This window comes from Daldinia loculata (genome assembly GCF_022478755.1).
Source record: "Daldinia loculata strain CBS 113971 unplaced genomic scaffold F4817scaffold_19, whole genome shotgun sequence".
Classification (NCBI taxonomy): Eukaryota; Fungi; Ascomycota; class Sordariomycetes; order Xylariales; family Hypoxylaceae; genus Daldinia; species Daldinia loculata.
The window spans coordinates 1-24,357 of NW_026054873.1; the positions used below are offsets into that span (position 1 = coordinate 1).

Here is a 24,357-nt window from a genome sequence, read left to right on the forward strand (position 1 = left end):
ACTATTTAGGATTACAGGATTAGGATCTAGCTATGTTTATATATGCATAGAATGCAGGCAGCAATTGCCTGAATCATTGTTGCCTGGGATCCACAGCTACAGCAATACCACCCGGGTACATTAGGTACTTAAGGACCTGCAGATACGCCAACCCCTCTATCGGTGTGGCTCGTGCAATTCGAGAAATATTCCTTGCCCCGCGCTATGAATGACTCAAAAGTCTCTCCTGCACGCAACGAGATTGGTCGCAAAAAAGGAAAAGAGCTTCTTTAAGGGAAGCTTGGGTTTTCCCACAATTCTTTCTCTAAGCCCGAGGCTCACGTGCAATTTTCAGAATTCATTTAATGAGAAAGCTTATACACTGGTTCCGTAGTTTTCTTAAAGCGCGGCGTGACCGTGATTCCGTTCTCGGTGAGCCAGGAAGCACAAGCGTCACTATGTCAACATCTCAAAATGAGCCGCCTGCAGAGGCCACCCCCCAGCCAGCTCAGCCAGCTCAGCAAGTTCAGGAAGCTATAAAGCCCGAGAAAGCCCAGGCATCTACACAAAATAATAAGAGCACGAAGGGCGAGGCAGCTGAAGTTGCAAAACCGCAAAAACCCTCGGGCGCGGAATTAAAGGCCAAAGCTAAAGCAGAGAAGGCTGCAAGACGTGCCCAGGCAAAGGTGTCAAAAGAGGTCGTTAAGGGGGAAGCTGCCGTATCAACTCCCGGCCAATTAGGTCCATCTGCGGGTGAAGTGAAAGGTGGCAAAGCAAAGGGCAAGCAGGATGGTGGCGCAACGACTGCCTCAGGAGCGGCAGGAAGGCCAATAGTGTCTAAGGGACCTGTGCCTGTTGTTCTATCCGAGCCAAAGTTTACGATACCCGAATGCTTTAGTCATCTGTCGATGGCTAAGAGAATCCCGATAACTCAAGCAGACAAAGATGTCCATCCAACTGTTTTGGCACTGGGCCAGCAAATGGCCACATTCACAATTGATGAGAGCATCACGAGACTAAAAGCAACCCTTTTGGCCTTTAAAAAGGTATTTTAGTCGATTGTGATAACACCAAGTTTATACCTATGCTAATAATGAAATAGGTCATCAATTCATACACTACCCCCCCTGGCAACACTCTCGCGAGACATTTAACACCTCATGTATTGAATCCTCAGATTGACTACCTTACAGCATGTCGGCCGATGTGCTTTTCTATGGGAAATGCTATCCGTTGGCTTAAATTGCAGGTTAGCAAGATCGATCCTGATGTTCCTGAAGCAGAGGCGAAGAAGCAGCTATGCAGCAGCATAGATACCTTCATACAAGAACGGATTAGCATGGCTGATCTCGTCATAACTGAGAAGACTTCGGAGAAGATTCAAGATGGCGACGTTGTACTGACGTTTGGACGGAGCACTCTTGTTGAACAAGCCCTCCTCCAGGCTTACACCATCACTCGGAGGAAGTTTACAGTTACTGTTCTCGATGACCCGTATGAGAGAAAGGGACAGACACTAGCGAAGAATCTGACTGCTGCGGGAATAAGAGTGTCTTACTGCGGTGATTTTGGTGGACTGAGATGCTATTTACAAGGCGTCACGAAAGTTATAGTTGCTGCCGAGTCCATGTTTAATAATGGATCTATGTATGCACGATCAGGTACTTGCGACCTTGCGATTGCCGCAAAGCAGCTGGATTTACCTGTTATTGTCCTCTGCGAGACAGTCAACATTACCGAGCGAGTCTCAACGGACTCTCTTACGTACAACGAGATTGACCCTGAGCGAAGTTCAAGCGCCTCTTTCAGACTGTTATATGACACTACACCAGACAAGTACCTGTCACTCGTCATCTCAGAGCTAGGAACGGTGCAGCCAACTTCAGTGCCAGACTTACTGCGAAAACTCGAAGAGTCCAACTAGAAGGGGGGCCCAAGAGAATCGAGGTATTTAGATAATAGGGCGGACTCGGGCTGAATCTTTCAACCTACTTGGAGATTTTAATGATATGTCCAGGCTCCTAAGTAGTACCCATAACTGGGTAGAAAATACAAGATCGTTAAACACATGAAATATTGTGTCTGCATCCATAAGCGAAAAACATGTTGATTTGCTCTTGATTGTTGACCCTTTATTCCGTAGCCTCTATATGTATATTGAACCGAGTATTCGAGATAGGGTACTTTTCACGCGGTTGCTGCCGCCGCATCCCTTGCAGCCTTCCGTGCTCTCTTCTCTAGAATAGACTGTTTCCGCGCCTCTAGGATTGCCGATTGCCTCTCGTCAACACCCTGTAACCAGTATCCGAAGCTTGCGCCGACTCCGGCAAAGACCGGCCAAGCCCATAGGGAACCCCTGTTGAAGAAAGGTCGCATCTCGAGGCCGAGTTGCCAGAAGCGGACGGCAATGCCTATATTAGTAGGTCAGCCATAATTCACTCGGTGGAGAGTTCGCTCTCTGATCTCTGAAGTCATACCGAAGCCTCCCCAGAAAACGACTCGATGCACCATTGCGAATGTTCGGAGCCGAGTGTTGCCTCAATTGGCTGGTCTCGTAGTTTATTTCGTATAGTAGAAGCGCTCTACTTGGCCTGAAGTAGCGGTAGGCCTGCCTAGGTGGTGGAGGGTTGATATGGCGGCTGCCGACGATACTAAACACTGACACACTGACGTGAAGTTCATTCGGGTTGTGAATTGGAGCCTCCAATCAAACAAGGCGGAAACTAAGCTTACGCACAGACCAGGTAAGAACAAAAAGAACTGGAACGGAATGCGCAATTGTGTAATCCGTAAGTCCCTTATCCCTTATCCCTTATCCCTTATCAGATAAGTTAGGTACCTAGGTACTACCTGCCCAAAGGCTGCCAAGTCTAATCTCCAGGGTCTAGTCAACTTTCCGACCTTCACCAATTTAATCATTCGTGTTTCTTCGATCCATAGTTCGCCGGTCTTTCTTTCTCCTAATAGCATTTTATTGCCCATCATCTAGGAAAATCGTGATAATAGACTTGATTCACCTCTGAATCAGATTCACATGCTCGTTCCTCCCCTCGAATAAATACTCGCGAGGCCAGATGGCCTCCGCGGCCACGACCATGGCTTCCGCCGAGCAAACGACTGTCCCAGCTACTAGCACTACGACTCTCGCGCCCCGAAAATTCAAGGCTTCGGATCTACCTCTGCCATCTGCTACGCGATCTGCAATCGAGGGATTGGCCCATAGCTTTAAAAAGAAGGGCGGTTACGATGCAATTCGCAAACAAATCTGGGAGAAGTTCGAGCAGAGCGTGAGTAGTTACGACTAGTTATCTACGGCGCAATACTATATAACTACTTGATCTCGTATACTAATTACCATGTCTGAATAGGACTACGAGGCTCAGGTCACCAAATCTATCCTCGAAGTCGCCGAGCAAGAACTCGAGCGTAATCCGTCGCAACTTCTAACCCTTGACCGCCGAAAGGCTGCTGCCCTTATTGATGGTGCTCTCGACCGTTCCGGTGTCTACCAAAAAGCCGAGGAGGTTCTCGACCAGCTGATCGATGTAGAGGCTATCGAGACGCGCATGCGTGAACTACGTCAAGCTGAAATCGGCCTCGAGGCAGCTAAGGAAGAGCAAGAACGCGGCTCCAAAACGGATGCAGAGTACGCCGCCGAATCAGCTCGTAGCCTAGATGAACGTGACCGTATTCGACGAGAGCTTAGGGCGAAGGAAGAGCAGATCTTAGAGGAGAAACGTAAGATCGAGCGAGAGGAACGCAAGAAGAGGGAGCGTGAGAGAGAACGTGAACTAGAAAAAGCCGAAGCTAAGCGCAAGGAGGAGCGAGATGCTCGAAGGCGCGAACGCGAAAAGAAAGAAGCAGAGCGCGAGCGTGAAAGGGAGAAGGAGAGAGAGGAACGTCGGCGCGCTAGAGAGCGAGATAGAGAAAAGGACCACGACCGACGCAGATCCAGAACCAGATCAAGACATAGATCCCGGGACAGATCACGGCATCGCGACAGGAACCGCGAGGGAGATCGTGATCGAGACCGCGATCGTAGCCGTCGTCGGGATAGCCGCGAACGGCGACACCGCGAGCGGTCCCCTAGGGACGAACGTGAACGTGGAAAGCCGGAGGAACTCAAGAAACAGCTTACTAAAGAGGACCATGAGAGGCTTGAGAGGGAAGCGCTCGAAAATCTTTTACGGGAAAGCAAAAAGAGTACTGCTAAACAACCCGAACTCGAGGTTGATGAGGCCCTCGTACCGCCTCCTCGAAGGATTAAACCAGCTTCCGCCATACAACCTATACGTCGTGACTCGATTAAGAATTCAGATACAAAGAAGACACCCGAGCTTACGAAGTCGGAATCCAAAGATTCGGCAAAGGAGACTGCGGACGCAAAGGAGGGGAAGGAAACGAAGACATCTAAGGAATCTAAAGAAGCCGAGCCTAAAGAGACCAAGGAAAACAAGGAAAGCAAGGAAAGCAAGGAGTCCAAAGATACCAAGAGTAAAGAGGAGAGACGACCTAGCCCAGCCCCTTCTCGACACCATCGTGATCGATCACGTGGCACAGACGATGACCGAAGACGCCGCGATCGCGACCGTGTTAGAGAACGCAGTCGATCTCATGCTAGATCTGACCGAAGGGAACGGAGCAGATCAAAACACCGACCAGATCGTCGAGAACGTAGCCGTTCTAGAGATCGTGACCGGATTATGGAGAGAGATAGGGACTTTTACCGTCCGGGGCAACGAGATAGAAGTCGTTCTCGTGCGCGACCTCACCGCGACAGGCACGAAAGGAGTCGTTCACGAGATAGGTACAAACCCGACCGTAGAGAGCGAAGTCGTTCTCGGCGGCCTAGAGACGATCGAGACAAACGCGACCGGAGTCGCTCACGTGCCCGTCCTGAGAAACGGGACGATCGCCGAGAAAGGTCGCGCTCACCTAAGCCTAGAGCCGAAAAACCTCGGTCGCGTCCACCCCGGAGTCGATCCCGTTCTCGGCCAGCTACTGCTAGTAAGCCTGAACTTACCGATGCCGAAGCCTGGAAGCAAGGAGAAATCAAGAAACGCGAGCAGGAAGCGAAGGCTTATTTGGCAGCGCAGCGCGCGGCTCGCGAGAAGGGTCTGCCTATCCCTGGTGTCGACGATAAATGGAGTACTGGAGAGCGCTCACCCGAGGCTAAGAGAGCCCGTGTCCCTGATGAGATTGACCGGTATAGGCCTGGCGATCGCGACCGAACCGACAAGTATCGCGAGCGAGATAGAGATGATCGTCGAGACAAAGAGAAGGAGCGCGACAAGGATGATCGACGAGAGCGGCGACGTAGTCGAAGTAAGAGTCGTAGTCGCCGCGAAAGGGATAAAAGCCAAGATCGCGAGCGTCACCGGTCTCGTGATAGATACCGTGGGGAGGGAACTCGGGATAGAGATCGCGATCAAGACCGTGATCGTGACAAGTATCGCGAAAGAGACCGTGACCGCGAAACAGACCGCAATAGAGATCGCGACGGAGATAGGGATAAGCGCAGCCGTCGTGACAGAAGTAATGAATCACGACGCGACAAAGGCCGGGACCGGAGGGATAGGAGCATCGAGTCTAGGCGGGATAGGAGAGATCAAAGTCGCAGTCGCCGACGAAGCCGCAGCCCTCGTTAGTCACAGGGCCAGCCATTATTTCACAATTTAGTAGTATTGCGAGATACAGTCCGTCGTTATCCTATCCGGGACCAGGCGCAGTAATTACTAAGGCGGATGGATTTCGACTACATGTACTATTAGCGCTATAGGAGAGGATAGGTATCGGACCAGTCGGCATAGGTTATTTTCGCACAGCGGTGGTGCGTCTGATTCTAATTTGGAGGGGGTTTGAGACCGAGTTACTTGGACGTCACGGACTACAAAAAGCTATACCCCTGGAACTTTGCTAGGCGTTGAAGGTTTTGCTATCTCGATAGGTGTAGCACAAGTCACAATCTGGAAAAGCTAGTTGATAGCTGGTTGATAGCAGGGGATACTAAGTAATGGAGTCGTTTCATGTCTGACCGTTCTTCTACTCTTTATTCACGTATTGCGTAGTATCTTCATTCGCATATAGCACTGTGTAATCAGCCACATCGGCGTCGGTGTCAATGTAATGGAAGCGCATAAACTGGCGGTTGTTGATACTGGTTCGTCTAAAGATAGGCATCAAGATAATAATGCACCGCGCAACGCAATGCGCTTGCCGAAACAAGCCCCTGGAGGATCCGCGCTTACGAAGGATGTCAAGAACTCGCTAATGTACCGGATGTAGGAGAGGATAAGCTTTCCGTAGAATATGGTTGCATAAAGTACCTGTTGATTGCATTTTCTTGAGTCTATTTCCGATAGTTAGAGAATCTTCAAATCTTAAGTTAGGGGTGTGGCTTATTATTAACGGAGAAGGAGGAGGAGAGTAATATGAGGAGGTCAATTATAATATTGCCAAGAGACCGAACCAGGTGACGATGATACAGCGAAAGGGAGAGTGCGATACAAGGGTTTCCGGGTCGGGTGAGATCTCCAGCGTTATGAAAATACCTAGTCTCAGCGTCGTCATTAGAGGCTTGAGGTTGGCAAGGGGTATGTAGCTGCGAAAGAAGCATTGTTGGAATACTTAGTTAATGGAAACAATTTGGAAGTTTCCCGCCACCTATAGAATTGAATTGATGTACCTAAGGTAGGTATTGCGTCAAATTCACTAATGAACTGTGACATAATATCGTATTATACAATGCATTTACCGTGCATTTACCTACCTAATTGACAATAATAAGGAAGTATCGTACCAAGACGTGCCTTACATATGTACTTCCTGGACCCATCTTGTGACGCGCACATCTTTTTAGGCAAGGTACCGAAATGCAGGTGTCACAAGCCACAGGTTCCCAGTCAGCCAGCTCAGATTTTCCCCATCGTAGGGCGGAGTAATGGAGGTTATCTAGGTTAAGGTACCTACCTATGTAAGGTAGTTGCACTTTTGCATGTTGTAACTGACATGTACGTACCTCTAACCCGGGTAGGTACGGTTCCAAGATACCAACCTGAACTAGAGAGCTGCGATCATTCCGTCTTCTTTTCTCGTCCATTCTTATTCTCCCATTTTTCCTCCGCTCTTGCGATACGCTGTTACCTGCGAGGCAGGACATATTCATTTCTTTCCTTTCTATCAACTCCATATTCTGTTCAATCAGTCAATCCATTCAAGTCGAAATCGCCGCACTAAACAATACCAACATTATCGACCTAGCCCGTCTTATCAATTAAATTAGGCGTTATTACGACCAGTGCGGTGTGTCAGTAATAGTACGACGACACACGACACTTTTGAGACCCGACACCGATAACCCATACCCATTTCAAGGATCAGGAACCAATATACCTCCTCAATCGACCCTCAACCCTCCACAGCCACCCTTTTCCATTACAAACGAGAACTTTACTGCTTAGACTTGTCTTTCGGAACCCGAGGGAATTTATTCATTTTTTGGTGCTCTCCTTTTTTCATTTGTCTCTTTTTAGCTGCTGCATCGAGGTACTTCATCCTCGACAATTCCACATCCGAATGCTCGAGATTCGACGGTGAGGGAAAACGTCCCCCAGTCTAAAATATATACCCCCTCATATTGCCACCGACCGATAAACTACCTCCAACATGGCGAGCCTAGACGGCATCCTAATCGGAATTTTATCGTCCTTTGGTTCCGCCATCCTAATAGCCCTGATTTTCCTAGTCGTATACTTCTTCAGATACACAACTTCTGGTCGCATCTTTCTTGGCCGGATCGGTCGGCCTGGCGAATATGACGATGAGCAGGCATTTGCTAGGGAGGAGGCGGAGGCCCTGGAGGTGATGGATGATATGCAAAGGGTAGAGTACCTAAGAGCAAAAGGTAAATACCTTACGAATCAACAGCGCCCGTGTATTTCCTTATCGTGAAGGATGGTACGTTAACAATGATGTAGCGTTTATCCAAGCGAATCCGCCCGAGTCGCTTCAAACAGACATTTCTTTATCACAATACCTGGCCATACAAGAAAAGGGAGTTTCAGCGTGGGAGTTCGAGCCGGAGCTGGAAATCGCCAACTGCTTCGTTGAAGCGAGAACCGAGATTGAGTTCTTCGATTCTGAATGCACAGTCATGAGCAATCTACCCGTACCAAAGCAGAACGAAGTCTACTACTGGGAAGCCAAGATCTACGATAAACCCGAAACCACATTGATTAGCATCGGCATGAGCACGAAACCTTACCCTCTATTCCGACTTCCAGGTATGCAGCTTCATTCGGGTTGACTCTGCGTATCCTGAAACTAACCTTTATCACACAGGCTTCCATAAATATTCCATCGCATATACTTCCATCGGTGCTCGACGGTACAATCAGCCCTTCAACGCAACTGCTTACGGGCCTCAATATGTTCAAGGCGACGTTATCGGAGTTGGCTATCGTCCAAGGACAGGGACTATTTTCTTTACCCGTAACGGCAAGCGATTAGACGACGTAGCTCATGGCCTGAAGTCTCAAAACTTCTTCCCATCTGTTGGCGCGAATGGACCGTGTACCGTACACGTCAACTTTGGTCAGGCCGGCTTCGTATTTATCGAGGCGAACGTGAAGAAATGGGGACTTGCTCCGATAACCGGCAGTCTGGCACCGCCGCCACCATATGGAAGCGAACAAGGAAGCATCTTACTCGAGACTGGACGCAGGAAAGACGAGCAGCCCGGATCGCCGTCGAGGGGTCACGGTTATACACAGTCGGTTCAGCGGTACACTAATAGTGGCCCAGGTTTAAACCCAGGACATGGGCGGACAAGGAGTGGCAACTTTAGAGTACTTCCGCCTACGAGTCCAGGACCACAAAGAAGTCCTACTGATATTTCCCTCGCGCAGCTGGTTCCTTCGGATGAAGCGGGCGAAGCCAGCAACGCTATCAACGCTGGCGGGGACCAAGTTGTCGACGTCGTTGGATTAGGTCTACATGAAGCATCACACCCACCACCCGAGTATACTAGTCCGGAACACTCGGACGAGGATAGCTCGGGCTCCGATAGTGATCACGTCCCACTGATCAGATCAGGTCGCAGCCGCGGGGCATCCGCAGCCACCATAAGACCGAGCAACCCCCCGATTCCTAGCTACAGTGACGCCGTTCGACAAGGTGCTGGTAGGGACAGGAGCCGCAGCGACAGCGCCATGCCTAGACGGGATGGCATGTAAAGTGGTTAAGCCGTCCATGAACCTAGAGTAGCGAAAAACCTAGAGTAGCGAAAAATGATTTATCACTCAGCGCGGAACAGGGGAGTTTACGGTCAGGAAAGGGAACAACACACTTTTTTGCTTCGCGTTTGCGCCGCAACTTGTTTTTGGGCTACGACAAACATCGGCATTGGGTCAGGTGACACTACTTACATGATACCTCAAGAGAAAGTTTTTTAGGTCATTTTTTTTCGCATTGTTTAGCGGCATGGTTGAGGGATGGAATGGGAGGGTTTATTACCTAGGTTTTTGGTTGTTTTTTTTGTTGGCTTCTTGTCTCTCCCATGGGAATCGAAAAAAAATCAAAGTACCAAACAGGGCTGGAACTACTAGAACTACTACTACTACCTGACCTGCTCCAGACAGGAATAGCGGATTGGGGATGGAGATGGATTAGGTACCTGACATGTCACATACTAGGAACAATAAGAAGAATATATCAAGGTGATATAAGCGTGCTTGCCATTACGATATTCGATATTCTTGTGTCTGGTTAGAAATGCGGGTTCGATTTGCGTGAAGCTAAGAGGTGGTGTTAAGATCGTGATTAGGGGCTTGACTAATAGGAGCTGAAAATAAGCCTATAGAAATTGGAGCCTTGCTCATACATACCTATGCCCGAGTTTACGAGGGGTTATTGTGTCGAATTTTTTCCATGGCCCAAATAGGAAAGTAACTCAATGGGCAGTATATGGCCGGTGCGCAATTATGTAAACTCGGGCATATTGTGCAGCCCGCAGGGCTGCCTCCAGTGCAGGTAGGTACTCCCATTTCCATGGTATGTATACCTAGTTAAAGGCCGTATGGTTATCTATATAACTTAGGGGTTATAGTTAAGTCGGAAATTGCATTCCTAGGATTTAGTTGCAAGACTGGAAAGAAAGCATGGCCTTAATTGCAACATAGCTACCTGTTAGCTTAGCATAGTTACCTAGTCTTAAGTACCTACTCCTATATACGTGCTCTTTACATCTACTACTCCAAGCAGTTAATACTAAGAATATCGACTTGATAGCTTCATCTCGTGTTTCCTTCCTCGTAGCTTCTTTGGAATACAGACTGTCTGTTGTATACTTCCCGTTTCATACTTCGTGGGTTATAGGTAACAAGAACATGTAGTTACGTCTTGGAGTCTAGAAGAGACCGACTTGTTTGCGTTATTCTAAAACATCGCAGATTCAAAGTCCATTCCATTATACTTGGTGTAGGAATGTCTAGAATAGACGATAACTAATGAAGGAAGTAGGCTTCTGAATAGGTATTGGATATGTAGGTAGCTATCCTCGAAGACGAGTAGTTGTTGATTGCTTCCTTACGAAGCTAGTAAGAAATAACATTGTATCCGTAGGCTGTATGTTAATTGTCTTGCGGATGGTCTTGAATGTTCGCAAAGTTTGTTGAGCCCCTTAGCAAGACCGAGGCTCAAAGGGGCCAGGGAAAGGTTTCCTCAACATTAAACTCCACCACCTTATCCTTCTCTAGGATGTTCTCCCCGAAAACGCTGTTCTATCCCGCAAGGGGTACTATATGGTCATTCAAAAAATTAAACATTGCAGAAAGTTTAGTAATGCAGTTGTTCAATGTTTAAGGTATCTCCCCCGGGGTAGTTTTCGTGCTTCGTTGGTGGTAGTGAACAAGAGATCCGCTATTAGAGTCGGTGTCGGTAACGATATTAGGACATAATAAGTATAGGCAAAATATTCTCTTAGATTCTCTATTCACTACCTTGCTTATGTTTTAGAGACTTCTCATAAAAGTTAAATTACAGTACGGGATAGTTACGCAGTTGTAGTTTGGCGGTTAATATGTGAGGGAAATAGAAATTTTACGAGAGGACCAGGTATCATTATGTTTACTAAGAACTTCAGTGCCGGGAAGTATAAGGCTTCAATTATGTACTGCTAACAATATTAGATGGTGTGTGTCAGAGATTGAGCTTTTAGTCAAATATCATAAGGTAGATTTATATTCAGCCATTACGATCTTAACGGCGTAAGGGCTGAGTGGTAAACTGTAACCGATATCACTTATATATTAAGGTATTAGTGGTAGATTTTGCCTCCTCGTACCCAGAGTAAAGATCTATTTGTACCTGTTGCTTAATGTTTCACTCTTCATTAACACGCGCTCGGAATGCATTTTATGTATTGAAGTTGTAAATGAAGAAAGTATTATACTATGTAGCGCCACATCTATATATTTCTCTGTCTCGGCGCCGTAAATATCATGATTTGGTTGCAGGAACATCTAAACATGACTGACAATTAGGGAATTTATCAAAATTTCTCCCCCAATAGGAGATACATAAAATAAGGAACAAAGATAGCCATCCTTTCATAATATCTTATTATCCACTTGGAGCATCGAGTTCACGACAATAAGGACATATGAATGTTATCAAATTCTCAGTATATCGCTACTAGTCTCACCTCGACACTTTCTCTCAATGGGCCTTGCGCCATAGTATTGTTAACAGCTGCATGGAATCCACCTGGTACTTCAAATTAGCAACGTTACAATGTCTTTTATTTGTATTTTCTACTTGGTAATTTCTACGTACGTGCTTTTTCGCCGTGAGAATCAGCGTTGCGGAACATAAGGGGGTCATCAACCCCCTAATTCTTCAAGTAGTACCACTTGTGGGCCTCGTTAGAGTGTAGAACACAATTCTCTTCCACCTTGTCGTGGCGTATAGCGTCGTTGAGTAGGATATCGTTCTCCGGGTCAATAGTCGCGTAATCGCAGAAAGCGAGGGGCCAATCATTTGTCGGTTCCCTTAGGCGTCGCCAGACGCTGTAAGCGAGCGATTATTAGCAAGGTATGATAAAAACGATGCCAGATAGTACTGTTTTGTAGCCTACTTCAATATCTCGAATTTCTTATATTTACAGAATCCTTCATTTCCGGGGAAGCACCACTCGAGAACTGTAGTGGCGCCCTGCTGGGACCAGTCGTAGTGAGCAATGGCGGACGGTTGTTCGTATTTATTACGATACACCCGAAGTACTTTTGGAAAGTCGGTAACCCTCTTTCTCACCTTTCACAGACGGTTCACAAATCTCGTTAGCAGGCTTTAGAGAGTCGGCAGAGGAATATTCTGTTCTACACACAGTGAGATCAAACGCCTCGATCCTCGAATTTTGAGGGAAGTTTTTGTGCAGAATAGCTTCGATCTCATGCCAGTAAGCATCTTGCACGGCCTTCTTATTAATAGAGGCTAAGTCAGGATCAAGGTGAGTGCTACCACGCACAACGCAGAAACCGTGAACGTCGAGCTTGAAGTCATCGGGGTTCTCGATAGCGGTCACTGTCACGGGGCGATGATTAGGCTGGGTATTTCCCCTACGTGTCACGAGGTGGAACTAAACAGTATGGTAACAACTTCGTTGTTCCGCGAGGAACTCTAACCTAGCTACGGGGATCTATGTCTATACATACTGAACATGTCCTTTGTTCTTGATGTCTCATTTAGAATCCTGACACCAGGTAAAGTTAACTTTGATCACAATAACCCTCTAATCAGCCCAGTGACGGGGAAGTCGGTACGAACTTGGTATAAGCCAGGGGAAACCTGGAATGGTGTCTTCGGGAAATTGGCGCCGGCGATGGAAGAGTGTAGAGCTTTTCTAATTGCAAGTTATCTGGCATGTCACAACGACGTCCTCTCCTGGTGTGGATATGATCGGAATAGTAGTATAAGCCAAGATGATTGTGAGTGTTCCAATATCATGGCCTTATACAGATTCAACTAGTTGACACGGCTAAGTCCACTATTACACATACCTCGAGATTGGGGTTGAGGGTCTCAGCGCTCTTCGTAGCTTTAAAGTAGAGGACCAGACCTGGGGGAATGACCATGACCAAGTGAGCCTATACACTGACGTAAAGGTTCCTACAAAGCTGAAAGCCAACCTCACCAAAAGGCGAAATTCGCAATCCTCAAGCATCTCCTTCAAGATAGCGACAAGACCATATGGGTAGAACACGACCCTGCCTCCAAAACCCTCTTCGTCCATCTCGACCGGTCTAAAGTCTTCTCCCACGGTCTACCCTCGCTTTCGCGCATGATGACCCAGATCCACGTCTGGCACTGCACGGCTGACATCGATTCCTACCAGCCGGCCCGTATACGAAGCGCTGAGCGCCGTCGACGGCGAATACGAAAGCTGGCGGCAAATCGTCGCGTCGAATCCATAGCCGAAGTGGAAGTTCGTACAGCCCAACACCTTCCTGAGAGACGATGGCACGGTCGAGCTGAGGGAACATCCGGCGAGTAACGAGGGTATCATCCAATCGTTTTTCGAGAGGGGACTTTGAGAAATGGAACATGTTTTACTATGTACAGGATATGCATGGGTGGATGTGGACGCGCTGGACTTTAAATTAAGGGACGGGTAGCGAACGAGGCTCGATCCGAGATACTTCCGGATAGGAACATTCTTTAATAAATACCATGTATTTCCAAACGTTCATTATTTTATATTGATAATACATTCATTCTTTACAAACCTATGTATTCAAGGCTATTATAACTTCTTATCGGATCGGATTTGCCCCGAATAATACCCGCTTCTATGTATTAAAACAAAAGTTACTCGTCTACATAGAAATAAGTGACTCGAAATGGCGTTGTTAAAAAGCGACATGTCAATTTCTACTTCAAGGTCCAAGCGCCTGGCTGGATCTTTAAAGACCGTTTGCCTCATATGTTATTAATTACTACGTTACTTGCCTATGTATATATTAAAATTGACCGAAGTTGGGATACATTATAGCTTTTAAGAAGGGACCTTAGCAGCTGTATGTTTAGGTAGTATTTCAGCTAGCAATCTATCTTAGGTCCGAATTCGACAGTCGCCTATGTATGTTAAAATCGGCATTCACGAGGACAATTCACGAGATTTCAATGGCTAGTCAACCAACCAGCCCGGTCTAAAATTCACGATACGTCGTATAGCTTCAAGCCAAATCGGACCGCACACACGCAACTCGAGAGCTGAATCGAATACCTAGGTTACTAATATACCTACCTAAAGTTACCAATACGCAGTAGGTAAGTATATTATACGAGGAGAAGACGACGAGGAAGTATGTATGTACAAGATGGTCATGTGATATAACCCGATAACAATGCCATCAGCAAACAACATGGGACATTTATAAAAACAGACCTTAATTATTTATCGTACCGGTGGAATGGTTGTGGCTGAGTCGGTCACTTGCATTGCTTACCCGACAGCGACTCGATCCCGGTTTTCCATTGGCCGCTTAGGGACCATGTAACCACAATCCCATCAACTATCGGCCCGTCGGACGCCATGCCGCTGGCCACAGCCACCCGGTTGAGATCCTTTTGTTTTGCCTCTGATCTGTCATCGCTTGGGTAATACGACAGCAGCGACCAGTGACAAGTTTCGCCCGCACGTGGGTTTCCGAGTTTGACCTGGGGGCGCTTTTTTTTTCCGGCTGGAATTGTATGACTTCTTGTTCCTGTTGCTGCTGCTGCTGCTGCTGCCTGTGTTCGGTAAGTAAGAAGAAGAATGTCGAGGAGCGGCACGACAAACGAGGCACCCTCGCACAGGAGATGCTACCTTAGGTGCCTAAGCTTCTTTCCCGTCTCGAGCTCGAGGCTCAATCTTCTAAAATGAAATACGCGGTATTATAGGTAGGTGCCTAGCAAGGCAGACTTTCACAGAGAGTGACGAGTGCGGCTCGATTGAGTTTGGGTATATGGAAACGTGGTGAAAGGGGTAACACAAGGAGGCGTCCGGCGACGCCATGCCGTCATACGGCTGAGATATCATCCGCTATGTTCCGCCGCGGGGCATGCCGGTTCTAGATCCCGTATCCCTGCCGTCTCTTTTGTTTCTACGCTAGGGGTCAAGCGGGCTTCTATCATTCGATGAGGTTGCCTTACTTAGGCTACTGTTGTTGTTGAGGCTGAGTCCCACGATGCTCGGTGTGTTTTCGAGGCAATATCTCCCAATTCGAGGGATGAAACGGCGTATCGTGACTCAGTTTGAGATACGATAGCGTCGTCGTAGTTACGATGCACGTTTCACACTCGGACAGAAGGATAGGTGTGCGGAATACAACCGTGATTACGTCGTTAATTAGGCAGCGTACTATTCAGCGGTGACTCAGCTAGTTTGGTTTGATGTTTTTTATGTCTTTTCAGAGCATAGTGGTATTGAAGTTTGAGTAGGTGTGTGTTTAGAGTTGTTCAGAACACGAAGAGCTAAGATAATATGAGACACCACTAATAGGCTTAGGTACCTAGTTTATTTATTATGAGAGGTGTTGAATGAAAAGACAATTTTAAGTAGCCTAATATAAACAAGTCGCGGGTTGTGAGAATGGTAATTCGCAACGACACGGCTTCGTTTTATGAACTAGTTAGCTATCTCCTTTTCACTATAATTTGGAAGCTTCAAGGTACACACAATCGAGGCAGAGTTGCATGTAGCACAGATTGTTAAATGTGGATCACATTAGAACTAGTAATTCAAGGACTTGGTATTATTAATTGTTCGATAGGTTGCTTAGTGATAACTACCTCCTATATATATATCTTTATTACCAAGTGTTTCTAATCCAAGTCAACACCCTATTGTTTAACTTAAGTGATCAATTCGCTCCATATCTATAAATATATAAATTCTGATCTCAAGGCGTCATCTTGTTGGACCCCTTTTAATCATTGGCAAATATACGCTATTACCTGTCACCTTTACTATTAGCCCCTGACTCAGGGGTATTGAGCAACGATAAGCTTATACGTTCTTCAGCCGCGCGCCTTGCTAACGTTTTGGTGTTTCTGAAACAACAAAAGAGCACATATCACCGTAGGACAATGTAATTCGTAGATCTGAATTTGGCAATTGGGTACCTAAGATAGGTCTATTTGGTAATACAGATAGATGGCTGGCATATCGGAATCGGTCCTGACGTTGTACAGTACGACCCCATTTACTCCACGCGTCGTCTGTTCGAGCGCTTAAGGATGATGGGGAAATGGGATATCATGATGTGTAACAATTAATCGTACCTGCGCCCGGCGGCTTGTATTATAGTATATCAATGGCTGTTGCTTTAGCCTCGATGGCAGCTCATATCGCTCCTATGGTATTTTGTATAGCTTACTACTAGGTTAGTTTATATTGTAGAGCGGCATCATCCTAAATAATGCTAATTTGGGTTTATTCAATTTATGTGATGAGGTGCAGGTAAAAACGATTGTTACACAAAGTTGACCTCAACACTGAAAATAATCGTGTAACTAAGGTTGCCTCGTTTTATTTTGTAACTTTTAATTTACTTATCTTTCATGATTAAACTTTGGCCTGTATTGGCCATATGTCTTTTTGGCGCGCCGTTTACTTACAGCATACTCATTTAACTTCGAACTAGAATTGCCTGACCCTTATGCAGTATAACCCTATATTGATAAGAAGGATTCATTAGTAGTGAATTGGTAATGGTTAATTGTTAATTACTCTGTGCTGCTATAGAGCTAAATAGCGCTGTGCTAATTCGGGATGATATGATTTCAGAGTAACGAACGCGTGTACCTCGGTGCCGTTCCCCGACTATACGATGCAAGGCATCCTTATAATGTAACCTAGTACAAAACATGCTGCATACATAACGTTGCATTTGAGACATGCATTGCTTCTCTCTCTCTCTTTATCTTTTTCGTCGTAAGGCTCGTCTTACCTATCGGCCGCGTTCCTGCATGTACCTATATTCTACTTGCAGCAAACAGGACTTTTCATTGCCTAAATCAGACAGACCAACTCCTTTTCTATTCCTAATATGCAATCTACGTATAACCTATAACGGTCTCATGAGTTCGGTGTAACGCCACGTGGTCTTTTAGATAGTAGGATTAGGTACTTCCCGAGAAAAGCAACCTTTAATCTTCGGTTTCGGTTCGTGCCCGCGGGTTGCGCTACCATGACACCCCTCGGGGTGGCTTGCGGATGTACCGCCCTGTTTATCGTGTTCAAGTTGCGAATTCTCGGAGCTCACAGTTGAAGTCTCGAGAAGAGCGTTCTCTACGAATGAGCTGGAATTACATGTTACATGTGGCGTCCGGGCTGTGAGTGTTCTGTAGCGAATTGGGATCAGTCAGCTCTCGGAATGCGATGGTACAACGTGGAAAACCCGCGACGAAACATAATGATCTTAGTTTTACCCAGCTCTCGCGTTACGGAGGCGTAGAAAATCGAAATTCGGGAGACCTGAGCCGCAGTCCGAGCCCAGGCGGCCGAAACTCCACATTTGCGTTATTCCAGTAGAGTAGATATCTTTAACGCAGCTATGGCAATGATACTGAATTAGGAAAATGCGCCTCATTTTGTTCGTTTATAGTATATTACCCCTTTCGGGGGAGGGATTGGACCCCGGGGGACTATTAGAGACACCGAATGAAAATAATATCAGGGGGTTTCCAAGTTTGGTATCCGTAGGGCTGTCTACATCGCAGAAAATGGAGAAGCCCTCTCAGGACCCAATTGGGGGGTTCGCCAATAGATTGTCAAGTCATTGTGGAACATGCATATCTTTAGATGTATGTAGGCTGTTGGCTGTTGAAGATTTGAGATGTTAAAATTCCTACGTTTATGTAGTGACACCTGAGACCTCGTGGGGGAGGATGATATGAATCTACGGTTGCCTGATATGTCGAACAATAAATCCCAACTTGATCCAAGAACCAGAAACTCGTCAATTGTGGTGTTACGGCGTGGTAAGACGGATGTAGAGGCTGAAATTTCTATCGCTGTTGGTAAATGTTTAAAGACAATTTCCGGGACTCAGATGATAAAATAGCGATTTCTCCACTATATTCGCTAACAGCCCTATATTAAACGATATATGTGGTGGTGATGATGGGGTCCAATTACGATTGAGCTGGCCTTACGAAAGAAATGTCAAGCCTTGCGGCGACAAGTGGCAACGACATGAAACGGCCACCAACCTACATAGACATACCGAGCTCTGATAGCCGTGGGGGCCGTAACCAGATTAGCATAATGAGTACGGAGTAGATATAATAACTGATGAGATTAGAAGCTCTTAATTGGATATGAAGACACAAAGTAGGCACTGCCTACAATATTGGCGGATAGTCCGGGCCTTGACTCACTTGTTCGTCTAAAATTACTATTACTAGAATTGAGTCATGATGAGTCGCAATGATTTACAATATTATGTCTGCTGTTTACCTATCCGGGTAGATGCCATAAACGCCGACGAGCTCCGGAGTATAGAGGGGAATCGAAGTAATGTAACAACGGTGGCTCCGAACTGGCGGAAGCTGTAATGATCGGAGCAGTGCCCCTCCTGCTGTCAGGCTTGCAGAATGTCACTTACATAAGGCTATGCTGGAGAACAATCTACCCGTCGGGGATGGTGACGAAATAATGCTTATCGAAATATCCTATGTCTAGTATACGGTGCCAAAAAGCGTCAAATGTGAGAAGTGGGATGTGGGATGTGGTAAGGCGAGTGAGAAATGGAAAACGATATATTTTGTTAAATGTAAGCACTGTAAACAATGTATTCAAGTAACCTAGGTAGCTAAAATAGGTAAGCAAGGTAAATATTGGAAGTAAATAGATGTCGAAGTAGTTTAAAATTCGGGTGGCAGTGCGTGCGATTATCAAGAACTGGTATTATTCTTAATTATAGGCTCTAATTCTATATCTAGTGCATCTCTTTTACTGCTTCATACTGCTTAGGTAGGTAGATAATGAGAGGTATGTAAAGAATTATAAGAATTCGTCTATAAATAGGAGGTACCTAACCTAAGCCTAAGATTTCATCCCACCTTTACTGCTTTAGCGTTGCTAATAAGCACTAGTTTAGTGCCCCACCATTCTTAACAGTGTGTGTGGTTTTTGCAGCGGTTTCGAACTCGCGCCTCGTGGCAGATCCCTGTCCCCTCCCTGTCCCTTGTGCGACCTAGAGCATGCGAATAGCAGATGAAGAGATAAGATTGGTTCTTACAACAATTTGCTGTGCGCTGTGTTTTTTCAGCTGTACCATAATAAACCGTTGGGTTGCCTTCGGATCTCAAGTTCGCGTGCGTTCTGTTGCTGCGAGACCAGATCGTGTCTCATTTCGCTAATTGATACGGCATCGATGCAAATGCCCCGAGATTCCATTAATCATCCATGTACCATAGTACGTAGGTAGCTCTGTACCTGCATCCACCTATACAGGTACCTACCTACCTACATAGGTATACGTACCTATCCAAGGTACCTGTAACCTTGTGCCTGGTCTGGTGCGGATAGGCGGGTAGGTTATTCGATTGCTGATGAAGGCACAGCTGCACTGTGCTTTTGTTATCTGCTTTGCCGGAGACGGGACTAACCTCCGCGGGAAGCCTATTCTTACATATAGTAGGTTGTACATATATGTCTGGCTTGATAGGTAGGGATTGGGGATTGGTTCGGATCCGTCCTGTTGTCTGGGATATCGAGATGGGTTGAGTCACCGGGCAATGACAAATCTCGATTAGGTAAGAGTATAGGATATAGGATATAGGATATAGAAAATAGGATATACTTTACCATAGTACTGATGCGCCCTTCGTAGTGTGATTATTCAAATATCTTGAAACAAGTGGAGAATCAAGAGCATGCGAGCACTTATGATTACATTGTACGAATGCCTTTTAAGACGGGTCGGGAGAGGCCGAGTGATAATGATGACTCTGGATTACTATCGTTTCCTAACCGAGTATGGTGAACCACGTTTTGCAGATGCCACAAGTCTCGAAAAAGAATGTCCCCTGTCGTCCGAACCGAGAAGGGCCGTTGTGGAATACTAAATCTGGGTACCTTACATACATGAACGAACGCACTTACAAGGTATGAAGCGTGCGGATGGTGTAATGTATGATGTATAATGTATAATGACATATGTAATACCACGCGGAGCAATTTTCAATAATGGAATCACCAGTTAAGGGTATTGGAGGGAGTAAGAATGCTACGTCGCTATTAGGGGGACCTCGCGTGATAGCAGGCCTAGTACTTTGGCCTTACCATAGATGATTACCGCATTGATTGGTTAAGATGCATGGAGAACCGAATAGCAAAAAAAAACTCAGATGATATAATTATTCGTCAGAAACACCAATAGGCAGTAAGCTCCCTTGCAGCGTCCCTCAGATACGGGGAACGAGATGGGAGGTCCATTGGTCTCATTGGCCGCATTGGGAGAAAGTCCAAAAAAAAAAAACAAGGGTTAAGGGTCTTAAAATTTAGATACAAAAATACAAGGTACCACACACCCTTTCAGCCCTATCGCTGACTTCAGATTCCAAAAGCGGATTAGGCTGGCCCCCAAAATAGAAGACCCGTATCATTGATGCCTTCCATGCATTTTTGTAAAGATTCTTTGCGCCTTCTCTGCAGGACCCCCGATACCAACAGCTTGGTGACATGTTGTAACCTACTGCAGTGCGCGGCCAAAAACTACATTGCGACCCTGCAACCCTGCAACCTTGCAACCTTTGCAACCTTTTGAACCTTTACCCTCTATTTCAGCACCACATGCACGCATCTACACTAAGCGTCATGTCGCCAAATCTAGAAATGGGACCCTTGTTTCATGAAACAAAAAAAGATGGCTTAAAGTGGTTCTTCAAGCATGTCATACCTACCTACATATGTAGTGTACCTACTTTAATGTACCATGTACCCGTTGGCTTACGCTACGAACTTTTCTGACAAGGCTCTCGTACCTTTCCCTTTCCCACACCCCCAAAATTCCACCACACGCCTTAGGATTCGCTGGGTCTGAACGGGATCCTCCCATGACTATCATCGAGGCTCAAGCATACCTAGGGTAGGCAGTAGATATTTCCGCAGCAGCAGCAGCACACCGGCAGTCTGGGTTTCTCAGCCTGGGGGGCCCCCTGCTCTTACCAACATGGTCCGGTCAGCTAGGAAACGCGCACCAGGTACTCTGATAATGACGGGCTGTGTTTCGTATACTTCAGATATATAAGATGTTGAACTCCCTGGTTTTGAGGCATCTTCATTCCTCATCACAACAGCAATAACTACAAGAACAATAACAAGAGCAAGAATAATATAAATCCTCATCCCTCAACAGATATATCACTAAACAACACTAGCTCCTGCTTCACATACAAATACCACAGCTTTCCTTAACTGTCGCTTTCATTACTGTACTCATCCATATTTCATCTATCTATATATACCAAACCTTACACAATAGCAATGGCTGCCTTCACCTTCACCACTGTCTCTGGCACTGCCAACTTCGGCCGAAGCGGCTACAACAAGGATGGTGACTCTGAGGACGACAAGCGAAACTTCGGACGCAGTGGCTACAACAAAGACGGCGACGACGATGATAAGAAGAACTTCGGACGAAGTGGCTACAACAAGGATGGTGACGAGGAAGACAGCCGGCTCAGCAACTTCGGCCGGAGCGGCTACAACTAAAGGGTCCAAACACTATGGACACTCACTTCTCTTCCATTCCATCCCGGCCACCTGCCGACTTTAATATCTCCTCTTCTCGCCACGGCCGGTCCAGCCCAGCAGCGCTCGACTGGGCCGTCCTTGTATTACCACTCGATTCTCATTGTTTCTGTACCAACGACAGCATTTAGAGAGCATTATTCGGCATTGATATCATTATACTATTAGGACTGGACGATACCACGAAAAAAGATTCATACCATAGAAACATAGACGCGCAAGCAACACCTGTACTATTATAGCATGAGATAGGATTTGGGATAGACATCGGACGATTTAGGAAAAACGCATTGCATGAGAATTGGGGGCATGGAACGGCGCAAATAGGGTATTACTCTTCATCTGTATATTGGTTATTTTGAGAATTCAATCACTTTCCTACACAGAACCTGTCTCAAATATCAGTTGGATCCTCCAGTGTAGTAATGTGCCGGAACTTACTTTTCGAAGATTACGCCTAGGATTTCCTCCACATCGCCTACATCTCCGCGGCCCGTGATCCGTCCCAGGTAATTTGCGGCGTAGCGAAGATGTTCAGCTGCCATGGTAATATCAGCGTCTTCGCCTCCATCGAGCTCGTCGTGGGGGCCCCTTTCACCCGTCAAGTCGGTATATCCCACGGCTTCAAGGTAATTCTCTAGATGTCGTCTACATTTCACAAGAAGCTGTCGCTGACGCTCGGTAACGCCATGGAGGTCTTGTAAAGTTGCGGGAAGCGATGTCATTGTAGTAAACGATGTAACCAACGCATCTACGACCCCCCGGAGCCCCCCTGAGTCGATCTGGTCAGAACCTAGATCTTGCGCCTCCTTGCAAGAAATGGGTATCGGCCGAATTCCCTCAAGCCCATTGACTTTGCCAAGCACATCCTCAGCGAACCGCCGAAGAAGGACACGTAATCTCTCGTCAGGAACGGTATCTCGCTTGTTAACAATTATTAACCGTTCCTTACTATCTGCTGCGAGTTTCAGAGTCTCCATATCGAAGCGAATCTGGGGTATTCCAAGCGTATCCGTTTCGATAGAGGTTAGTACGATGATGACATCAGATTGCGTGGCTTTGACCCTTGCCCTGCGTATTCCCTCTTTTTCAACTACCCCTATAATATCTATGGAATCACGAGAACCCGTCGGATCCAGTGGAGTCGAGCTTCTGAATCCTGCGGTATCCGCAAATGTACACAAATACCCACGAATGTCGAGATTGGCTTCGATGATGTCCCGAGTAGTGCCAGACTCGCCGGATACGATAGACGCCTCCCTACCGACGATCTGATTCATAAACGAGCTTTTACCAACATTCGGTGGACCCACAAGCGCGATTTTGATCCCGTTCCGAAGAAGTTCGCTTCGCTCGCTCGCTCCTTCATGGACGTGTATGCTCTGAAGGATCTGCCTAACCTGTTTCGTCACATTGACGACCAGGGAAGCGGGCGACTCGTCGAAATGCTGATCTTCAGAGAAGTCGATAAGAGCCTCCATCTCGGCCCGAGCATGTAAAAGATTCTGACGCCAGTCTTCGTATGTTCGACCCAACGAGCCACTGCTGCCGCGAACCGCCGCGCGCCGCTGCTGTTCTGTTTCAGCAGCGAGGGTCTCGCTTAGAGCCTCGACCTGGGCTAAATCAAGCCGGTCATTGAGAAAAGCTCGCTTAGTGAATTCACCGGGCTCGGCGTAACGGATTGGGCCTTCTGCGGCACATTTAGGAATCGCTGCGAGAACAGCTTTCACGGTTGCACTGCCTCCATGCACATGCAGTTCTAGGACATCATCGCCAGTGACTGTTTTGGGATTCGGGAAAAAGAGTACTAATGCTTCCGAATCGAGAATTTCTGATTCGCTCGAATCCGGATGATACAGTGACCTGATGGTGGCATGGCGAGGTTTTAAGAAGGGTTTGCTTGGGCAGAGTCCGTGGTAAATCTTATAATCCATCAGCTATGGTCGTTGGTTGGAAGCGAATAAATCCTACAGATCTGCACGCGGGGCCCGATATCCGGATCACCGCGATCCCAGCCTTGCCTTCGGCTGTTGATAACGCGTATATTGTATCATCGCGCAGCTGAAAAGAAGAGTAACGCTGAACGAATTGACCATTGCCAATCAGATTGCTATGGTTAAAACTTAAAGGAGTCGCCGAAGATATGAGAGACTGTCGAGTCAGATGAAGGGATCTGAACTGTATGGTATTTTGAGGCCACCTCAAACAGGTGAACACGCACCTCTTAGCAGCGCGATACATGAGCTATACTCTGCCTAAAACCCCAATAAGGAGTTTTAATTATATGGTTAAACCCATATGAGGGTGATGGATATATCGGAAGGCTGGATCTAATAATCGGAAATATTGATCATTCAATTCAAAAATGCATGTTTCAAGAATGATGCACAAATATTTCGAGTATTCAGATGCGTTAACTAGCACTAAGGTTAAAGATTAAAGATTTGAAGGTACACAGGTACCTAGTACGTCAAAAGGGCCAGTGCGCGAGTAGAGTATCCATTATGTGTCTTATGATTGGTTGAAGATATGTACCAGTGGTTAGCTAGTCCTGTTACCGCCTTTCTTAGCTCAAGTCC

At 46.6% G+C, this 24,357-nt stretch overlaps 7 protein-coding genes across 7 annotated transcripts; 5 read left to right on the forward strand and 2 right to left on the reverse strand.

Annotated features, from left to right (window-relative positions):
• Nucleotides 1–437: 437 nt before the first annotated feature.
• Nucleotides 438–1,903, forward strand: F4817DRAFT_358150 (nagb/rpia/CoA transferase-like protein; the record flags this gene model as incomplete). Its single annotated transcript, XM_049305992.1, has 2 exons — nucleotides 438–1,025; nucleotides 1,082–1,903. 2 exons carry the CDS (start codon nucleotides 438–440, stop codon nucleotides 1,901–1,903), a joined length of 1,410 nt encoding a protein of 469 aa, XP_049159812.1.
• Nucleotides 1,904–2,166: 263 nt separating this feature from the next.
• On the reverse strand, nucleotides 2,167–2,490 carry F4817DRAFT_315014 (uncharacterized protein; the record flags this gene model as incomplete). Its single annotated transcript, XM_049300478.1, has 2 exons — nucleotides 2,167–2,390; nucleotides 2,457–2,490. 2 exons carry the CDS (start codon nucleotides 2,488–2,490, stop codon nucleotides 2,167–2,169), a joined length of 258 nt encoding a protein of 85 aa, XP_049159813.1.
• Nucleotides 2,491–2,866: 376 nt separating this feature from the next.
• Nucleotides 2,867–5,866, forward strand: F4817DRAFT_72761 (complex proteins associated with Set1p component shg1-domain-containing protein). The gene is made up of 2 exons (XM_049307826.1): nucleotides 2,867–3,266; nucleotides 3,348–5,866. The coding sequence occupies exons 1-2, from the start codon at nucleotides 3,054–3,056 to the stop codon at nucleotides 5,625–5,627; spliced, it is 2,493 nt and encodes an 830-aa protein (XP_049159814.1). The 5' UTR covers nucleotides 2,867–3,053; the 3' UTR covers nucleotides 5,628–5,866.
• Nucleotides 5,867–7,406: 1,540 nt separating this feature from the next.
• Nucleotides 7,407–9,374, forward strand: F4817DRAFT_72770 (SPRY-domain-containing protein). The gene is made up of 3 exons (XM_049307827.1): nucleotides 7,407–7,882; nucleotides 7,956–8,261; nucleotides 8,320–9,374. The coding sequence occupies exons 1-3, from the start codon at nucleotides 7,645–7,647 to the stop codon at nucleotides 9,210–9,212; spliced, it is 1,437 nt and encodes a 478-aa protein (XP_049159815.1). The 5' UTR covers nucleotides 7,407–7,644; the 3' UTR covers nucleotides 9,213–9,374.
• A 3,234-nt stretch (nucleotides 9,375–12,608) lies between these two features.
• On the forward strand, nucleotides 12,609–13,741 carry F4817DRAFT_334842 (peptidase family M49-domain-containing protein). The gene has a single exon (XM_049302953.1). It carries the CDS (start codon nucleotides 12,695–12,697, stop codon nucleotides 13,001–13,003), a length of 309 nt encoding a protein of 102 aa, XP_049159816.1. The 5' UTR covers nucleotides 12,609–12,694; the 3' UTR covers nucleotides 13,004–13,741.
• Nucleotides 13,742–20,212: 6,471 nt separating this feature from the next.
• Nucleotides 20,213–21,739, forward strand: F4817DRAFT_315019 (uncharacterized protein; the record flags this gene model as incomplete). The annotated part of the gene is made up of 2 exons (XM_049300479.1): nucleotides 20,213–20,243; nucleotides 21,510–21,739. The coding sequence occupies 2 exons, from the start codon at nucleotides 20,213–20,215 to the stop codon at nucleotides 21,737–21,739; spliced, it is 261 nt and encodes an 86-aa protein (XP_049159817.1).
• A 405-nt stretch (nucleotides 21,740–22,144) lies between these two features.
• On the reverse strand, nucleotides 22,145–24,213 carry F4817DRAFT_334849 (P-loop containing nucleoside triphosphate hydrolase protein). The gene is made up of 2 exons (XM_049302954.1): nucleotides 23,750–24,213; nucleotides 22,145–23,700 (listed from the first exon to the last, which is right to left on the reverse strand). Exons 1-2 carry the CDS (start codon nucleotides 24,017–24,019, stop codon nucleotides 22,216–22,218), a joined length of 1,755 nt encoding a protein of 584 aa, XP_049159818.1. The 5' UTR covers nucleotides 24,020–24,213; the 3' UTR covers nucleotides 22,145–22,215.
• Nucleotides 24,214–24,357: the final 144 nt, after the last annotated feature.